At 32.3% G+C, this 19119-nt stretch overlaps 1 protein-coding gene across 1 annotated transcript; it reads right to left on the bottom strand.

The window, feature by feature from the left end:
- Nucleotides 1-11641: 11641 nt before the first annotated feature.
- Nucleotides 11642-12746, bottom strand: LOC142610115 (transcription repressor OFP13-like). Its single transcript, XM_075781841.1, has one exon. It carries the CDS (start codon nucleotides 12516-12518, stop codon nucleotides 11724-11726), a length of 795 nt encoding a protein of 264 aa, XP_075637956.1. The 5' UTR covers nucleotides 12519-12746; the 3' UTR covers nucleotides 11642-11723.
- Nucleotides 12747-19119: the final 6373 nt, after the last annotated feature.

The following is a 19119-nucleotide window of genomic DNA, read 5'->3' as shown; positions in this document are numbered from 1 at the left end:
GCCCAAAATAATGTAAATGAAAAATGAACATGGACAAGAACTTCAAATTAAAACGGTTTCGTAAGTCTAAGTCTAGGACTTTAATTGGCAAAATTAAAAACTTAAGGCCTACTATGAAACAGAGTATAAGTCTTGGCCCTTTCACATATCCCCCTTAGACCTTAGTTGCAAATTGATGGACCAGCCAATGGTTCCCTTGTCAACTTATCAAATCAAAATCTCAGTTTCACAAGCAAAATAACAATCTTCATCTAATCCCTTATTACCTTTTCTCAGATAGTGGGGGACATCTATCTAGTTTTGTAGGCCAGCAAAAAAGATAAATAACATGGTCGTGTTGCCTTAACTGAAAGCTAAGTTGGTAATCAGACTTATCAGGAAAGAGGTGGGGAAGAGAGAGTGAGAGGTGCATAGAAGTAAACTGTATAAAGGAATTATGAAAATGAATAAACCAACTGTGAGTCAAAATAGACCCAAAGGATAGCTCAATTAAGTGGCGGTCACTGGTGAAAAATTAACATTGTTTTGTTTAATTTGGTGTAGTACTTTCATTGAAGAAATGGAAGCATAAATAATGATAAAGTATGGTTTTGAAGTCTAGTACTGTATATCAACTTTGGAAAGTATTATTATCTGGTTTGACAAAGATCAGACAATGATATAAAGTTTAGAATCAAACTTAAAAATATAATAGTTTAGTGAGAGGAAATTTCTAGATGTTTGGCCCTTTGATACTCTTTTTTCCCAAAAACAAGAGAAGAAAGGGGAAAAAATGCAACCTAAAGCAGACAGTTATCAACAATGAGCGCAAGAAATGCCATTGCTTCATTTCTTGTCCCTCTATGATATCTCTCTTTATGTAGCTTTTTCCTTAAAAGATGTTTGCTTTTTGTTACACTAATGACTGTTTAAGCCTACTTTAAGGAACGCTGGGTTCCAACCCAGTTATCCTTGCAACCTAAGGACCCAGCATAGCATTCAGTTTAAGCCAAGGATATGGGTCCTTGAGGCTCAAGCTCAATCACATGGATACCAAGTGTGGAGGCTGTGGAGCAAGATATTAGCAATTAGATGAGTTCACTTCACCATGTCTAATATAAATATCCCATTGGCTTGGCAATGTTAACATTGTTAAGAGACAAACCATTTAAAGTACAGGGGACAAGGCCTCATGAAAAAAGGGTAAAACAAAGGTTCTTGATTCCAATATTTGTCTCCCTATATTTGGGGTTGAAGATGATCAAACTTACACTTTGAAAGGGAAATAAAAGAGAGAATATACTTTATCCCATGTAGTAGTGTAGTTTACTTTACCTCCTTAATTTTTAGAATGTTGTACTAATCCCACTTATACCTTTGATTAAATTGCAATTTTATACAAAGGGGTGTGCATAAGTTAAATTAGGTTAAATTTGGAGTATTTTTCAACCTAAGGTAATCTCGATTGGTTGAGAAATATCCAAACTAACCCAACCCATCCTATGATAGCTCTAAAAACTAGCCAAACTCAACTCTTATATGTCGGGTTGGACAATTTTATCTGGTCAAAAAAAAAAAAAAAAAAAAAAACCTACATTTGATTTGCCTATTGAGGTACGAAAAATGCTATGTTTGTAACACTTTCACAATAAATTTTAAGTAGTAGGCGGTTATTGACTATTATTGGTGGGCAAAAAAAGTGATTCAAGTAATGGATTTAAATTTGAATTAATAACAACTTATCATCTATGATTTTTTGTGAAAGAATTGTAAAAATATTGTGGAAGTAACACTTCTCGTTGAGATACATTATTCAATAAATTATTGATATTTACACAATTAAGCCTAATATTTTAACTTCATCAAAATTAAGTCTCAAAATACTAAAATAAATCAAAATAACATATTTAAACTAAGTCTCATGATCCAAAATACATCAGACTAACAAAACAAAAAATCAACCCAATGCATGAGGTTAAGCTTGTTGGGTTTATGGGTTTGATGGACAGCCTAGTCATATATTTCATCCAAGTTGACTAAAAATGATAAAAGAATAACAAAAAATACCACTATTTTTTTAATAAAAGGTCCATTTTTTTTAATGTTATGAATATATCCTTCTGTACAATTTTCCCGCCCATTCAATGTTTTTTGTTTGATTAAATTAATGAGCATTGAACCTTCTTCTCAAATTAATAAGCATTGAAAATAACTTGACCTCATGCATTGGGTTACGAGGAGGGTATTTATGGGTAACTAAATTATTTTTAATGCTCCTTAAGATAATCAAACAAAATATTCATTTAAAGTGTTTTATTTGAATTTTTTTCTTTTTTTAATCAAGCTTTGAGTTCAGCCACTATCAAGTATCAACCATGGAAAATATTAAAACACACGTATATAAAGATAGAAAATGGAAGGAAAATTGGGTACTTTCGTCATTTTGAAATTATTTTACCATTAATTTGGATTGAACATATGACATTATAATTTAGTCCAAGGTAAAGGGGGTTTAGTGTAACATTCAAAAAATCAAAGGGGGCAAACTAATATTCACCATAACCACATGAGTTTTTAAAGTCTGCACTAATTTGTTGAAGTTTGGGCCATATTTATTGTATTGGTTCTTTTTTAGGCTTGATGGGCTTGAACATAGGGTTAGATTCATCTTCAACTTCCAGCTTTTTGGGCCATGCGTAAAACTTCAAAGTGGTCTTAATTAGGATTAGCCATATGTCCAATTTTCAAAACTGTCCAAATATATCTAATAAATTGTAAAAAATAAAACTAAAACCAAGTTCTTTGTGAGGAGGTTGTATGATATAAAGTTATTAAATGGTAATCACTAATCCTTAAAATCCCTAAAAACTAGTATCCAAAGTTAAACATATGGCCATGATTAGACCTCTCATGACTCCTATGGCCACCAAAAACCCAGTAGAAATACATTGTTATCAATGTAATAAATGACACTCACATTTAATTATGTGATCACAAGTCTTAGGGCTAGTTATTTTTAGGTTGGAACATGAGAATCTAATTAATAGGTACCAAAGCAATTTCAATTTCAAAACCGTGACCATGCCTTTCTTTTTCCCCCCAATTTCTTTGTGGAAGGTGTTGGGTCTAGTTTCTCTGAAACCTTTTTTGCTTTGGCGTATAGACTTCATCTAATTCTAATCCATCAAGATAACTTTGTCATAAATACGTAGAAGTTAGAAAAATCGACAAGTAAACAGTTAAAGTCTTAAAGACTCAACCTCTTTCTCCTTTTCTAACCAAAATCCAAAATAGTCTGAAGAATTTAAAACTCTATTAAAGTTATGTATCAGTTGGAATCTCGATCAATGCCAATAATAAGTGGTATCGGAAATTCTCCCAGAAAAAATCTTAATGAGGGCGATAAATATTGGATTTTTAAATGAGTAATATAGGGGTGTTTGGTAATATTATATAAACAACAGTTTTCAGTGTTTAAACACTATTATGCCCCCTAAAAAACAATATTACATGTATTTTCACACACTTTTCACCCACACATATTTCCACAAACAACAACAACGTTATTATAAATCACTATTGATGACTCTTTTTTTGCCTTAGATGGCATTACTTCATTGGCAACCCATGTCACATCAACAAATTATTGATATTTTGGGTAAATCTCTTTAAAACTCAAAATAAGCTTATATTTCATGGATTGAGTTCACATGGCCCACAAGATCCTTACTTCAAGAGGTAGATTTATGGTCTACATTTCCTCTTCATCAGTTGGGATCATAACACCATAACATCATCAATATCAACATAGATATCAGGCTTAAGCAATTAATCAAAGCTCATGGCCTATATTACCTCTTTTACACTCATGGCAAGCGGCTTCTTTAACAAAAGCTCATATTTACGCAAAATGACAACAAAACCCAAGATACATCATCTCATCTTCAACTTATGATCTAAGCTCATGAGTCTCTTTGGGAAAATTTTGGGAGTCGTGGTTTGGAGGGCTAAGAAGTATGTTCAATAAAACTTCAGCGGTTTAAAGTTGATAAAAGAAACGCGTTACTTGGCGTGTCTTCTCCAACTCTCTGAACTCTGACGAGTCCGTGTATAGAGAGTAACATATGGTAAGCATCTCTTATCACATAACACTTAAAATAATAAAACTCTCCATTATTCTTTTCCTAAAACTTAATATTCATCATGTGACAAATACTCAATATCTCCAACTATCTGAATGCTGACAAAATAACTATCCATTCAATCCCCAGTTATTCTTATACAAATTTAGAAACTTAATTATATTATTCCACATAAATCTTATTATTACTTTCAGCTAAAATGTAACTCAAACATATGGCCTAATCTGATTTACTATCTTTAATCTCCAAATATATAAAATATTCGATATCTCTAATACTCAGCTGCTATTTGCCATAATTAGACCAAATATTCATCTGCCAGCTGCTAGAGCAGAGCATTAAATCCTCTTCTTGCTCACCAAGATTAAGTCACAACACAATGATGAGACCTTGACTAAATCTCTAAAGTTTCATTAACTATCAACCAATCATTTTATTATTTACTAAAAATGTGTTGTAATAGAACCTTTGACCAAAAATACAAACACCCAAAAAAGAAAACATTTCTAGCAGAACACCAGCAGTGTGCTCAGCACTTGACACCTAGCTTAAACTGATGTCATTAGTCATTTAATGCTAAGATTCCAGCAGCTAGCTGCTATACCCAAATTGGCAAGATACCCTTAAAAGAAATCTTACAATAAATGTTGAATATATTCTCTAGCAGTTTGACATCACCTAGGTGGCCTCATCTACTTCTGCCCCAAGCAACAGCTGTCTTATGACAATTGTGACAACTTTTCCTAACAGTTGGGACAGCTTTTCAGAACAGAGGTGACAGCTGACTCAGCAACCTTAACATTACTAATTTTACTTATTTAGCTTAAAATTAAAATCAACTAAAGAAATTATCTTTTTCTTGCTAAAATACTTTCATTTTCTACTGCTCTTTCCTCCAGCAGCTATTACTCAAAATAGCAAAAACATCTTAAAACTAAACATGCTATTTTTGGTCAAATCTTAGGATGGATTTTCTGAAAATTCATTGCTAATTGGGACAGATTTTGGCTTAGTGTATTTGCTAAAAAACCCATTAAACTCAACTATAAATAGAACCCCTCATTAACACACCAAGGGGACACCAATGGAGAAGAACAACTCTCTCATAAATTTCTCTATTCTCTCTCCCTCTAATTATCTTCTTAAGCTCTTAATAAAGTTCTGAGCTTCTGAGTTTTTTGTTTCCAAATTAGGAACAAAACTCTTCAGCCTTTAGCTTATAAATACCCTTTATAAGCCCTCATACATCCTCTAGCAGAAAATCTCAGCAACTTTGCTAAACACACTACAACACCATTACTCTCTTATACTCATTCTCTCACTCTCCATATGCTGAAAATACATCTATCTTAATACCCATATCTCTAAACATCTCTTTCTTCACTTCTCTTACACAATCTCATACACATTTACTACACCATTACATATAACACAATACAAATCTTCTAAACTCCACTCTCATACCCTCTCACTCTAAAGTTCTACTGTTTTGCTGCACATAAACACATGTCAATATTCTTCTCCACCTCTCTTACAAGCCCTTCTCATAGAAGGCACAAATTTATCTTACATGAAGCCCTTCTCTTAGAAGGCACAAATACTTCATACAAAAGTCCTTCTCATAGGAGGCAACACCATTTATAACTTCACAACAACTAAAAGAGCATTGTTAAATGGGGAAACTCATTTAAGTGCAGGATAAGAGGGGCAAGCTTAACTAGTCTTTACACATAGCTGGACATACTCTCTCTCCCTCCAGTTGCACCCATTTTTCCCCTTCAATCTTGAAGTTATCATGGCAAACCGCCTCTCTACTGCTGGAGTCATTTTGCTGAAATGCTGTCAACTCATTAATACTATACAGCTGGAGCTACAAATCATTAAAGATAAGTGACTCTACTTCCATATCTTTAAATTTACATCATTGAGTACATGATTACTTCACCTTTAAATACATATTACTTTATTTCAACTACTATTACAATTGTTAATCAAAGCTATTATGTCAAACACATATTACATATTTATTTAACCATTATCATGATTCTTAGACCTTGGCTTTAATGGTTTTGTAGGCTTAAAAGTACGTCGGTAGCCATTGGACCACGTGGCCCAATGTTGAGTTCCGGATACAACTCTCTAAACACAACATGGGCCTAGCAAGGTCATCCCTCCAGCGAACAACATGTGGCCGAGCTTTGAAAAAAGCCCCCCAACAATCACTTATCAAACGGGCCCATAAAAGTAAAAGTTAATGTGTGTTTGAATGATAGTAATTTTTAGTACTTCTTTTACAAAATAAGGTAAAATTGTATTTAAATGTTAAGTAAATCACATTCACCTTCTCAAAAAAAGTAAATCACATTCAACAACCTTGAATTAATGTCTATAAATTAATAGATTATTGACAAAATTATCTTTCCATTCAAAAAACTTATATTACACTCGTGATTGAATAATTAATCTTTCTTAACGTGTGCTATTAAGATGTTTGTTAATAAGACTCATAAATCTATGATGTGTCCCTTTAAGGAAAAATGTTAACAATTTTTTATAAGTAACATGTAAACAATCAATAAATATTCAATTACAAGTTGTAATACATATTTTTCAAAAAATAAAAAAATACACTTATGATTAATTCATTAATTGACACTTAAAAAAATGGTATGATTGTGTGTGCTTTTCTTGATATTCATACACAATTTGACTTTATATAAAAATATTATTTAATTCATAATGGAATCTATTATTAATGTAGAAAAAAAAAATCAATTTGAGAATGTTAAATTTTCGGAGTTTCTATGAAAATTACTTCACTATAGAACATCATACAAATTTGGAAATTTCTTACAAGAGCATATATATTAGAAGATTAAAAGAAGCAAGCAAAGCAATTAAGGCAGTGCTCATTAATCGAAAAACAAAGAGTGAAATATGGGATTGGGCGTATTGACCCAGGCAGGGGCTATTAATGCAAAGCCAAGCAAAGCCAAAAGTTTTGAAATCGGGACAGACACCAACTTCTATACTGTTTGGACATTATCTTCCTGGAAATTAATTTTCTTGGAAAATGAGGGAGGTCTTACTGTTGGGTCATTATCTCACTAATTACCATACTAAGTTACTAACATTAAATGTCATCAAAGTAATAGTATGTACTCTGTATTGGTTTCCTACAATCTTAATTTTTGACAAATAAAAGCCTGCAGAGTGTTTGTTTGTTTGTCTGAAAAACACAGATTTAATCAAATGTGGCTCATTATTTGCTAATGCTTGTGCAGAACACTGATTACTAGTATTTGCTAATATCATGGCCGTCTATCTTGTTGACTTCCACTAATCAAATACTGTAGAAAAACTTCTCAAATTAGTGAAAACCTTGTCAAATTGTTGCCATTGATTTTTATCAATTGGTATCCTTGAAGCAATCTGATCAAATTCATAGCAAGAGCATTCTTCAGTAATGTTACAAAAAAAAATCATTTCCTTGGTCTGGCAAACTTTTTCTTGAGATTTCATTTCCAATTCCAAGAACTGTTTAGTGGAAACTTTGAAGATAGAAAATTTACAAAATAGCAAAAAATTTCCTGACCCTTGCTAGTAATTAATCACATTAGTATTTCATTTTCTTTTGAATTACTATACTTAGCACAAAAGCATTTTTATGGTACATTTTGTAGGACGGTTCTGTGTCACATAAATATGGCACAAATATATAGCATTGATGGTGGATTGGTAGTAGTAAAAAGTGGCACCTGGAAATAGCAATTGTTAATAGACAAATAGTATATGCTAATCTTTCAAGTAACATAAATTAAAGTAATAACTTTGCATTGCTTACCGTGAAGTCAAGCTTAAAAAAATCAGTGGCACGAGGTTTAGAAGCTTCGCCGCTCGGACAAGAATCTCGGCTCAGAGATTTAAGAGGCATCTATGCTAATTGCTAAACCAGAAACAAGTCTCGAACGTGGAGCTTTGACATTTTTTTTTTTTGTTCTTATATCATATGTTTAATTTTTTTTTTATGGAGTATTATGATAATACGACCATTAGTGCCGAGTAGCAGAATTAATATCTCTACATATATAAAGTGTATGATAGTTTAGAGGAGAAAGGGTTTGAATTCAAATCATAATCCAAATTGAATTCAAATTCAAATTAGTTTCTAATTGTAGTTTAATTTTATGTCAAATATTTATTTTAATTTTGGTGTCATTTATTTTAATTTTGGTGTTAAACAACCTGTTCATAATACTCATTAAAAAAATCGAGATGGCCACCCCGTTTACCTAGGTAAAATCACCCCATCATATCATTACTATCAAATGATTCCGTGTACAAACATAGGTTAAAACCTAGTTACCAATAAAAATTAAGGAGAAATCATGAGATCTAATTCGGTTAGCCACCAATGTAAACAAAAAGGGTTTTAACACATAATTCAAATGTCCAATAAATTTCAATCTATTATTCAAACATAAGGTATCAAAGTGTTGCATTCATGTTTATTCATGTAAAATGTTACATGTTGTAACGGATCAAAAAAATTAAAAGATACTATGAACTTGCAAACATGCACCACAATCCAAAGACAAGTACATAAAAGCGAAGATCATACATGATTTAGTGCTATTGAAGATATACATCTTGGCGTGTCGTTCATGCAAAGCCTTGTGAATTTAGATTTAAAATTATAACAACCTTAATGGCTTGTAATGCTATAAAGATATATATATATATATATATATTATACAATAAAGAGTTTCTAGTCTAGTCTAGTCTAATCTAAGTGTATATGTATGTGAAGCTCTCTCCTAAAGACTTGAACCCGACCCTTGCCCCCCACACCCCACAAGTACCCCACCAACCATTTATACTTGTGAAGTGACCACCGCACCAAGGGTGCGCGACAGTACTGTAAAGAATTAATTATACTCGAGTTATCAACTTTATATTTATTGTACTGAAGAATTGATTTTTCTATCGGTTTATTTTATTTATTATGTAAAAGTACAATTATATGAATAAAAATTTGTTGGTGGTAAAATAATATCATCCAAACAAAGCCAAAGAGTGAAAAATTTTAGCTTCATATACACAATCTGATAGGATATATAGTTATTTACTAAAGTAGCTAAATCATACTTTACTATAAAAATAATATCTCCCGCGGTCTCATGAAACTGATGCCTCATTTATGAAATCCACGTGTCAGTAATATTGATCTCACGAGACATAACTAAATTATTCCCAACCAAAGAAGAAAAAGAAAAAAAGAAAATGCACCAAATTTAGGTAAAGATATGTTCTATCTTTTGGCAGTAATCTAGCTAAAGATCACATCAAATTTAATATTTCAACTATTCATCAGACCACCCACTACATTTCTTCTTCTTGTTATTTTCTCCTCACCTGTATGTTCTCCTTTTGTTTTTTTCTCCAACATTTAGTTTGCTCGGGAGAGAGAAATTTAAACTCTTTTGTGCTGTGAGGTAATAATGTGCCCCATCTGAAAGAAAATAAAAACAGAACTTTAAAATTATTTTGTATAAAAATTGAAAACTTTGTAGCCAGTATAAAGCTGAATAGCAGGTGGGTTTAATTTGTATGCCAAATAAAACTTGTAGTTTCTTTTTTTACTCTCAAAACAATGAATTTATATTCCATATTCAAGTATAGTCACCTAGACTGTACAAAAAAAATATATAGTCACCTAGACGTAAAGGACCCTTTTTTTTTTCCTTAAATAACGGACCTGTTTGGGTTCTTTTTCTTCAACCTTGCTTTCTATTTAAAAATTCAAACATTTTTTTTTTAAATGTGTAAAAGTGTTATCAAACAAACTTCAAAAATGAAATTATTATTGAAAAAACATTGGTTAACTATACTTTTTTTTTTTTTAACGAAAGGGGTTGACTGTATTATGAAACACAAAAAAAAAAATCATTGTTTTGTAAAATTATCTCTCGTGTTCAAAAAAAAAAAAAATTTATCAAGCTAAAAGATTCAACAAAATAATTACATACTTTTTTTTTAGGTTAGGATAAATAAAGTCGTTTGAAACAATATGTTTGTAAGTTTTTCTTGTTGTTTATAGCGAGCAAATTTCAAAAAATTTAATTTTTTTATTATTATTGAAAATACAACCAAATGGACCCAATATTTGATTATTTTCAGCCCAAAAAATAAAAATTTCACAATTGATAAGGCAACGACGATATTGCAGCAGATTGGTGCAGGTGCGAGGATATGAGTGTTTGGACCAAGCCAAAATTCTGCGCTGGATTTGTACCTATCATATGAAAATGACTATCTAGTTTAAACACTTACCCAAAAAAACAAATAAAAGAATATCTTTGTTTTAAATGTTTACCCAAATAATAATGACTATCTTTCTAGTTTAAAATCAACGGTCCTTGATTCAAATAAAATCATGATGTCAGAACTCGAGCACAAGACTATAGTTACTATACTGCCGTGTGGAACATGATATTCCTCTTATGCGCTAAGAATAAAATATACTCATGTGAGTCTGTGAAATGGTTTGCATTGGATCATTTTCTTTTTTTGCATATTCAATTACCTAAGCAACTCATAAACGTAGACATGGAAAAAAGTATTCCATTTATAACGGAGAGAATGCCGTTTAAGCAAAAGCTCCTTTCCACGCATATTTTTAATAAAAAAAAAAAATTGGGCATCAACTTCATGTTTCTCAAGTGTCATTTTAGTCCAAATACATGAGGGTTTGGTTATAAGAGTTTTAAGAGAAGTTCACAGATTTTTTTACCACAAATTTTAAACCATTAATCTTAAATGGTGCGGTGTTATTGGTTTCAATTTAAGGGTCATGTTAACGAGTGCTCTTAGAGTATTCGTTAATAATTAATTTCAAGAAAATTTTTAATACCACTTTTATGAAAAATGAAAAAAATTGTTAAAACATTATTAAAGTATTGTAAAAATATTGTGGGCATAACAATTTTTTAAGTTTAAATCTAAAGTGATTAGTGATTCATTATTAATCTTTAAAAACTTAAAATTAAATAATTTAGAGTGATTGGTTTTTTTTTTTTTTTTAAGAAGAAAAAGTCATCATTTTTTAGTTCCTGATGATACGGTTAATTAAGTGGTGACGTTTCGGTTTTTAGTTTAATCATTTCATATGACATCTAAGAAAGTAAAAAGTCACTTCTTTAAACTTTAGGTACTAAAAAATGCTCATGATTGAACTTTATTTATTTCACCCCTTTTGAATAATGAATTCCTCAATTACTAATACTTTTAATTTGTCTTTTGTAATAATAGAGATTTTACTCACTATTTTATTTTTCTATTTTTTCTAGTCATAGAGTATGAAATAGATTTCCTAAAATGGAACACCAAGCTTAAAACTAGGAATTTCCATGTCTCATTAGCTTTCTCTTATGCGCAATAGGAGGGGGACTGTTTCCTTCATAGCCCATCAATCTCTCTACACGTGTGTGCTTTGTGCACAGAGGGAGAAAGAGAACTAATTTCTTCCATAACAAAAAGTTCCAGTCTCATTTCTCAAAAAAACTACAATGGTATACATACATATGATATCCTTACATTAAATCAAACATTTAAAGATGATGAAGAACTATCATCTTCATTGTCTTTGATCTCCTTCTCACATTCTAATAATGAAGATAAACAAGGAGTGCTATCACTATCTTCCTCAACTTCTAATGAGGAAACACAAGGAGTAGTAGAAGAAGAAAATGAAGAAGAAGTATAAAAAGATAAAGGAGAAGAAGGAGAATGAGAATGAGAATGAGAACAACTACAAGTAGAAGATGAATTAGCAAACGCAAGACTAACCAACAAATCAACAAAAGCTCCAACTATATACCCATGGTTGCTCTTACCATTCACTCTCAAATACCAACACAAAAGCTCTTCAAGGCCTTCCCAGTCTTTCACTCCATGAGCCTCCACCATTTCTTCCATGGACTTTCGAAAATCCACAAAAGGGTCTTGGGAATCCATTGACAATACCACACTTTCCTTGAATGGAAACCCGCTTTCCTTTGCCTCTTCCAATATAGAACTTGTCTCTTCTGGCTTGAAAAACAGCCTCTCTTGTGACCTTAACCCTCGAATCACTGTCTCTACTGGGTCCACCCCTGAGTCTTCAGAGGTGGTTGAAAAGCTAGGTGACTCTGATGAGTTAGTGAAGCAAGACTCGGTTGTGTCTACCACTTCAATGGCAGTGTCTAAGAAGATTGAGTTCATGGTCTTGTAAATGGTGTCATTGCAGTTGGTTCTGAAAGAAAGGGTTCTAGGTTGTTGGTGACAATACCAAGGCCATGGAGGCCTTGCAATATCTGTGCTTTTGAAAGGAAAGGGAAGCTTCATTTTCTTGCCCATATCTCTGAATTTCTTGGTGAGGAATGTGGGAGGCTTTTTCCTATTTTTTTCAAATGAGTTTTGAAGCTCTAGATGTGAGAGTGAGATGTGAGTTATTTATGTGGCAGTAATGGATAGTCAGAGAGGGTTAATAGGAAGCTTTAAAGATTGGCAACACATGTGGGGGAAGAAGTTGAAAACTTGAAATAAAGGAAAAGAAAATGAGACTGGTGGGGACTTTATCATGTGTATTAAATTATTAGCTTTGGATGGAAGTAAATGCCCAAGTGACCTTCAGCTGAGCACATTGAATAATATAGTACTGCCTACCACTTGCTTCAAAGTGAAGTTTTTTATGACTTTACACCCTTTCTCTTGCAATTGTTCATGTCATGTAGCTCACGTTAACAATTACTAACTTGTTGCCCTCACGAAAATTTGAAAAATTAAGGTCTTCTGGCATCCCTGCTGCACATCTTCAACTATCCCTTGCATTTTCTAATTTCTTTTAAGTTTTAAGAATGATGAGCAGGAGACCCACAAAATTATCAGCACCCTGGATTGTGATTTTATAAAGATCATTAGTCAATGAAATCTAGCATGCTTGTCTAGAATTGTTCATAATGTATAAGAATTTCTTGTTTCAATGTGTGTATTCTAACCTATGATTTTTTTTTTTTAATTACAAGTTAAAAATTCTACTCTAGTCTTTAAGTGTATATGTGTGTGAAGTTCTCTTCTGAAGACTCCAACTCTGGCTCTTAACCCCCCAACACCCCACAAGCGCTTATACTTGTGGAATGACCATCGCACCAAGAATGTGCGGTGGTCTTTCTTCTTTCTTTTAAAATAATCAAAATTTTATAAGAGAAATAAATGAGTATGACAATGGAGTTAATTGATAATACAACATTAATCACGAACAACTATAAGGAGGGATGAATGTTATTAGAGAGTTTTTGAGCATTGGTCGACAAGGAACTCTGTGATGCCCAAGTTGGTAAAGGATTATTCTATTGAAAATGATTGTCAAGGGGATATTTCGTAAGGTTAGACATCCATACCTTTTTCTAATGACTTTACTTCCCTTTTTATGCACATCAATAGAGTGGATTATTCCACCATTGTAATCTAGGTTTCAAATTTGAAACATAATGTCCTCTTCTGTTTTTGAAAATATCTCATAACGGTAGGAAGTGTCCAAAAATCTCAGTTGTTGTAGTTCGAATTTATAAATGTTGTCATATTATTAAGGAATTTGCGGACTTTGTTGTTTTCCTATTTAGGGGAGCTAGTAGCCAAGTTCCAATTGCCTTGGTACCATGTCACATTCATTAATGACACTAAGCTCGGTCTTGTCGAAATGACACATCATAATTTTTTCTATTAAGATACATGACATATTGCAATTAATAGAATACAAATTGAAACATTCTTTAATAGAACAAAGGATTTTTATTGATTTATCATTTTCATATTGTTAATTTCCGCATTCTATTCACTTTTTGAAAGCCAATAGACAAGTGTTGTAGCTTCACCCTTTAGGTGACAATTTAAGAAGCCATAAGTGTTTGTTTTGTTATTAGCTTACAAGAAGAGAAAATATTATGAGTAATGGAGATATGTATAATTCCTCTCACATGGAGTTATTATGTGAAAGACGTTACACTTATTCTTATTACACAAAATTTTCCCCTACTAGACCATCCATATGCTAATCATGACTAATAATTTCCTCAATTTATCCAAGCAAGTTAAGAAAACCTAACTTAAATTAATAGGAAAAGCTTATTTCTATTAAAATGGGTTTTTATTAATTTATATTTTTAAAAATGTCAATGGTGAGATGGCCTAGAAAGTGACAACTATGTTGCAAGTACCTTCTATTTGATAGTTGGGAAAAATTACTTCAGGAAAAGGAAAAATTTTGGTGCCACAATAAAATACACAATTTTGGCCACAACTTGTCCATATGGCGAAATTATGGTTGGTGGAGAGATTGCCACATGGACAAATTGTGGCCAAAATTGTGCATTTTAGTGTGGTACAAGAATTACGGTAGGGAAAGAGTAACTCAAACTAGCCTAGGCCTAAAGTACTCTAAAGATGGTAATTGAAAATGAACTTTGAATGGGTAACCGTTATTAAGCCTGATTTTTCAGTTAAACGTCAACGGTCACACGGCTTTGTGTTTTAGACGACTCAGCTCATTGTACTAATAAACTAATAAAACTAACTTTTTCTTTTTTATTGTTCTTATGGAGAAATATTGTCCCCCCACCCCAACAGATCTAGTTTTTGGATTTTCTGAACACTGTGACCTGACCCACATACATTGATCGCTTTTGCAGAAACGAAGATTAAATGGGTTTGCAATGGGATTTTTGAAATTTAATGCCATTCAACAACAATATTTGAAATAGTAATCTTTCTTTTTTTTTGAGTAAAATTGAAATAGTAATCTTATAAAGCTGGAGACTAATTTATAAAATGGAAAATGTTAATAAATACTCTAAAAATATTGGTTTATGAACTATTTTTTGAAATGCTTTTATGAAAAAAATGATAAAACAACTAATATTGTTAACAGCTTTTTTAATATAGTTATATTAACAATTTTTCTAAGTATATCTATTAATTTGACCCTTATAAAATTACCATAGTCACCCAAAGAGGTGAACCAACCAAAAAATAAAAGTAGTCACATAGATATCAATCTCTGTTCTGACTGTGACACTGACCATATCTTAATTACCACCAAATTAAGATGAAAGGACGAGGAGGAGTTCATTTGGTGAAGAAGAAAAAAAAATTTTAAATTGCACTGAATTGAATTGAAGAGGATAAAATTGGAGGGAAAAAGAAGAAATTCACAAAAAATAATATGGGGATGAAACTGTTGTGGAAGTATCTATAAGACGTAACTCTCTTTCACGTGGTTCAACTGAATGCCAGAGGGAAGATGGAGACCCTTGCAAAGACTCATTTATTACTTATCCTATTCATGAATTGGTGGGATCTTCTGCAGCAAAGAGAAACAGAGAGAACCAACAATAATATAAAGAAGAAGAGGGTTTTGCCATGCCATGGCTGGCTTTAGTTTTTGCAACCCCTTTACATTTAATGCCTTGGTTGCATTGTTTCCAAAACCTCTAAAACATAGGTCACATCCATCTATTTTGTTACTTGTCATTGAATTGCAAACTCGAATGCAACTTTCTGTTCAATCCTAAGGTTGAGATACCCGATCATGTCAACCATAGTTTTTTTTTTTTTTTTTTTTTTGAGAAATAAGTTTTTCTATATTTGTGTGTGTTTTTTTGGTGGTTGGGGGCGGTGTGACTTTGTGGCTATACTACAACACCATGTGCATCTAGCTAGAATATCTAGCATTTTAAGAAGGGTCCGGTTAACCAATCCATTTTTAGAAAAGTTTTATTGGGAGTTGAAAAAATTGTCAAAATTTTTTCAATTTTCGATAAATTTTTTCAATTTGTAAAATCCTTTCAAGAAACCTCCTTAAGATTTGTTGTAGTGAATTCACTGAAAAAGATTTATGTGGTTTCAAGAACAATTTAGACCTATCACCATGCATCCTTGATGTGATAGTCACTTCACAAGTATAAGTGTTTGTGGAGTGTGGAAAGTAAGGGCTGGGGTTGAAGTCTCCAGAAGGAAACTTTCCACACATATACACTTAGATTAAAATTTTAATCTTGTATAAAAAAAAAAAAAAAAAAAAAATTAGAGCTCAAGGTGTATAGTGACATACAATGGTTTTGGTTGTTTTTCCTCTAGGCATGAGGATGATTTCTTTTTCTTTTTTCTTTTTTTCACTTTGAGCTCAAGAAAAAATAAAGGATCAAAATTGGATCTAATTTGTTTTGATATAACCTCCTTTCTTGCCCCTAAAATTTTTCTAACAAAAGCCGGATCACATATTGTGGCAATTTAGCTCAAGCGAAGAGTGTCCTATTTGAGTGAAATTGTAACCCGAAGGCACAATTATCCAACTTCAAATGGTTATATTTTGCTCATTTAAAATTCAAATCATGTCAAATTTGTATCCATTTTGAAGTGATATTAACTTTCTAACGAGACAAGTATCCCTCAAAAATTCATTATGGTACAAAAGATATCGGCAAAAATAATCGTCAAGTCTTCATTTTTTAGCAAATCGAAATCTTGTCATCTTAAGTGAATAGTTCCTAATGCAATCTTAACTGTAACACAATTTTATTGCTAGAATCCAGTTTTGACAAAAAATTTGCCAACACATCTTTGAACCCTATTACCCTAACACATCCATCAATCTTTGAATGCGACTGTCTCCTAATCCTCTAGGGTTGAGATATTTGATCATGTTCACTTTGATGTTTGCCAGACATAATATGGGGGGTCCACTTTTGTAGAGATAAAGAGATGTGGTTTCGTCTCAATAGTACCACAATACCATGTATGTTATACTGCATTTAGGAGACCATGGACCATGGTATTACAGATTGAAGGTGGTCCCTTAAAACAAAAGAGTATCCCTACAAATTTGAGCAGGTTGGATTTCATTTCAGCCTTAATTATTTATTTTGATGAACTTACAGATTTTAGGAAATAAGATTCACGTCCAATTGCAACCACAGTCCATAGGACAACACAAAAATTGCAGTGGGTGTTATGCACTTATGCCCCACCATTACATGCACTTTTTTTGTAGCTAACTGGCACTGTTTGAGATACCACTTTGCCTGGTCAAGAAACATGGGCTCATAGAATGACCAAACAATAAGCTGAAAAATTAGTGTCCCTTTTTTCCTATATTGTAAGCAATTTGAGTGTGGGGTAGGGTATCTTATATGGGTGCAAATTGCCTTGTAAATTTTATGTGGACATAGTAATGGGTAGAAGGGTTCCTTATCTATAATCCTGCGCTCTAGGGGACCATGTTTTAGGATATAGAGTCTAGACGTAGGAGTTCCTTCTATACCTTAATCTGAAGGAGAATTTGCCATTTGAAACTTACACATAATGCCAATAAATTGTGGGTTTTTTTTTTTTTTTTTGAAAAAAAGAAAAATGGGACTTGTCTAATCTGTTATTTGCTTCACTTATTGAATAATTGTTGCCATTTTGGGCGAGACAAATTTATGCCAATTCAAATCTGCAAAATTGAACCAGGGTTTGGCTTATTGTTGCCATTTGTCTCGAAATAAATACGAATGTCGGGATTTTTAAATTATTGCTTCATTCCCTAGAATACAAGCCACAGAATCCTGCCTATGATGACGAGCACACAGGGAAATCTAATTCATAACAGAGATATATAATATTTGTATGTCTCATTTGGATAAAAGTAGTTGAAGAGAAATATTTGGATATGAGTTTTTAGTTTAAATTATTGGAATAAAGAATTAAATGACAATTTTTATTTTGTTGATGAAATTTATGAATGAAATTATAAAGATTTGAAAAAACAAGTGGATTTGAAACGATTAAATGTAAATTATTATTTCAAATCCATAACATCACTCACCCAATCGTGTCCCCAATAATTGGTCTTTAGTTAGAACAACCAAGAAGGATGAACTGGACTTTTAAATTTTAATTAGACAACTTCTTATTAAAATTTCTCCCTTTGTATGTGTTTTAAAATCTTAGGTCAGTACATGGTGCTCCGCATCCATGAAACTAAAAGTGGTTGTATTTCCATCATTTATGATAAAATATTGATTGTCCATGTTGATTATTCAGTAGCTAATGAATTATTATTACTGTTTTTATTATTTTTTAAGAATCAAAGGTGTTTTTAAAAAAAAAAAAAAATTTAATAAGCCTATCTATTGGTATGCAAATGCCTGCATACCAATAGATACCACAACAATTACTATGCCCCCTAGGCCAATAAACTCTCCAATGATTAAGTTAAGTTACTTGAAAACGGTTGGAATGCAAAGCGTTTTGGATTACAATTGCCTCCCTATGTAAGGAGATTAGTAGGAAATTTATACTTGTAATTCCCACATTTTCTTGTTAGTTTCATAATCATCTCCCAACCATGCTTTCAGTAGATATGACACTATCCTGTCTGATTTGTAAGACTTAAATACATGCCCACATGGGCTATCGAAATTTCTGCTTGGAGGACATTCCACATCCCATTTAATGCAAGGTGATGTAGTTTAGAGCGTAATTATTGCTACTATGATTCTATCTGACAACCTGGTCCACCTTTTGAAGAGGGTTATAGAGATCGATTTTCTAATGGAGAATGTAAGAAACAGTAATCAAATACAACAATTTTCTACCTATGGATTTGGTATATTTGTTGAATATTATTTTCATTTTGTTCTTCCCTTTCGTTCTAACCCCCACACATGGTATATGTATTATAGAAAAGGTAACTCGACCTTTCTTCCTCATAATCCACAACATAGGAATTGGTTTTCTTTGATGGCACTTTACAACCTTTCTAGTGGATGAGAGTTTAAAATACCTACTGGTATGTTAAGAACAAAACTATGAAAGAGTTTCCAATGTTCAATCAATCGAAGGGTTTTTTCATGTGTTTTATTTGCAATTTGCGACTTTTTATAAGTGGAAGGATCTCTCTACGTCACTGTTCTTGATC

This window comes from Castanea sativa, chromosome 9 (genome assembly GCF_040712315.1).
Source record: "Castanea sativa cultivar Marrone di Chiusa Pesio chromosome 9, ASM4071231v1".
NCBI lineage: Eukaryota > Viridiplantae > Streptophyta > Magnoliopsida > Fagales > Fagaceae > Castanea > Castanea sativa.
This window is presented reverse-complemented; position numbering and strand designations above follow the sequence as displayed.

Coding starts and splice junctions, on each gene's coding strand:
- LOC142610115 (XM_075781841.1), bottom strand. CDS start 12,518: ATGGGCAAGAAAATGAAGCTTCCCTTTCCTTTCAAAAGCACAGATATT.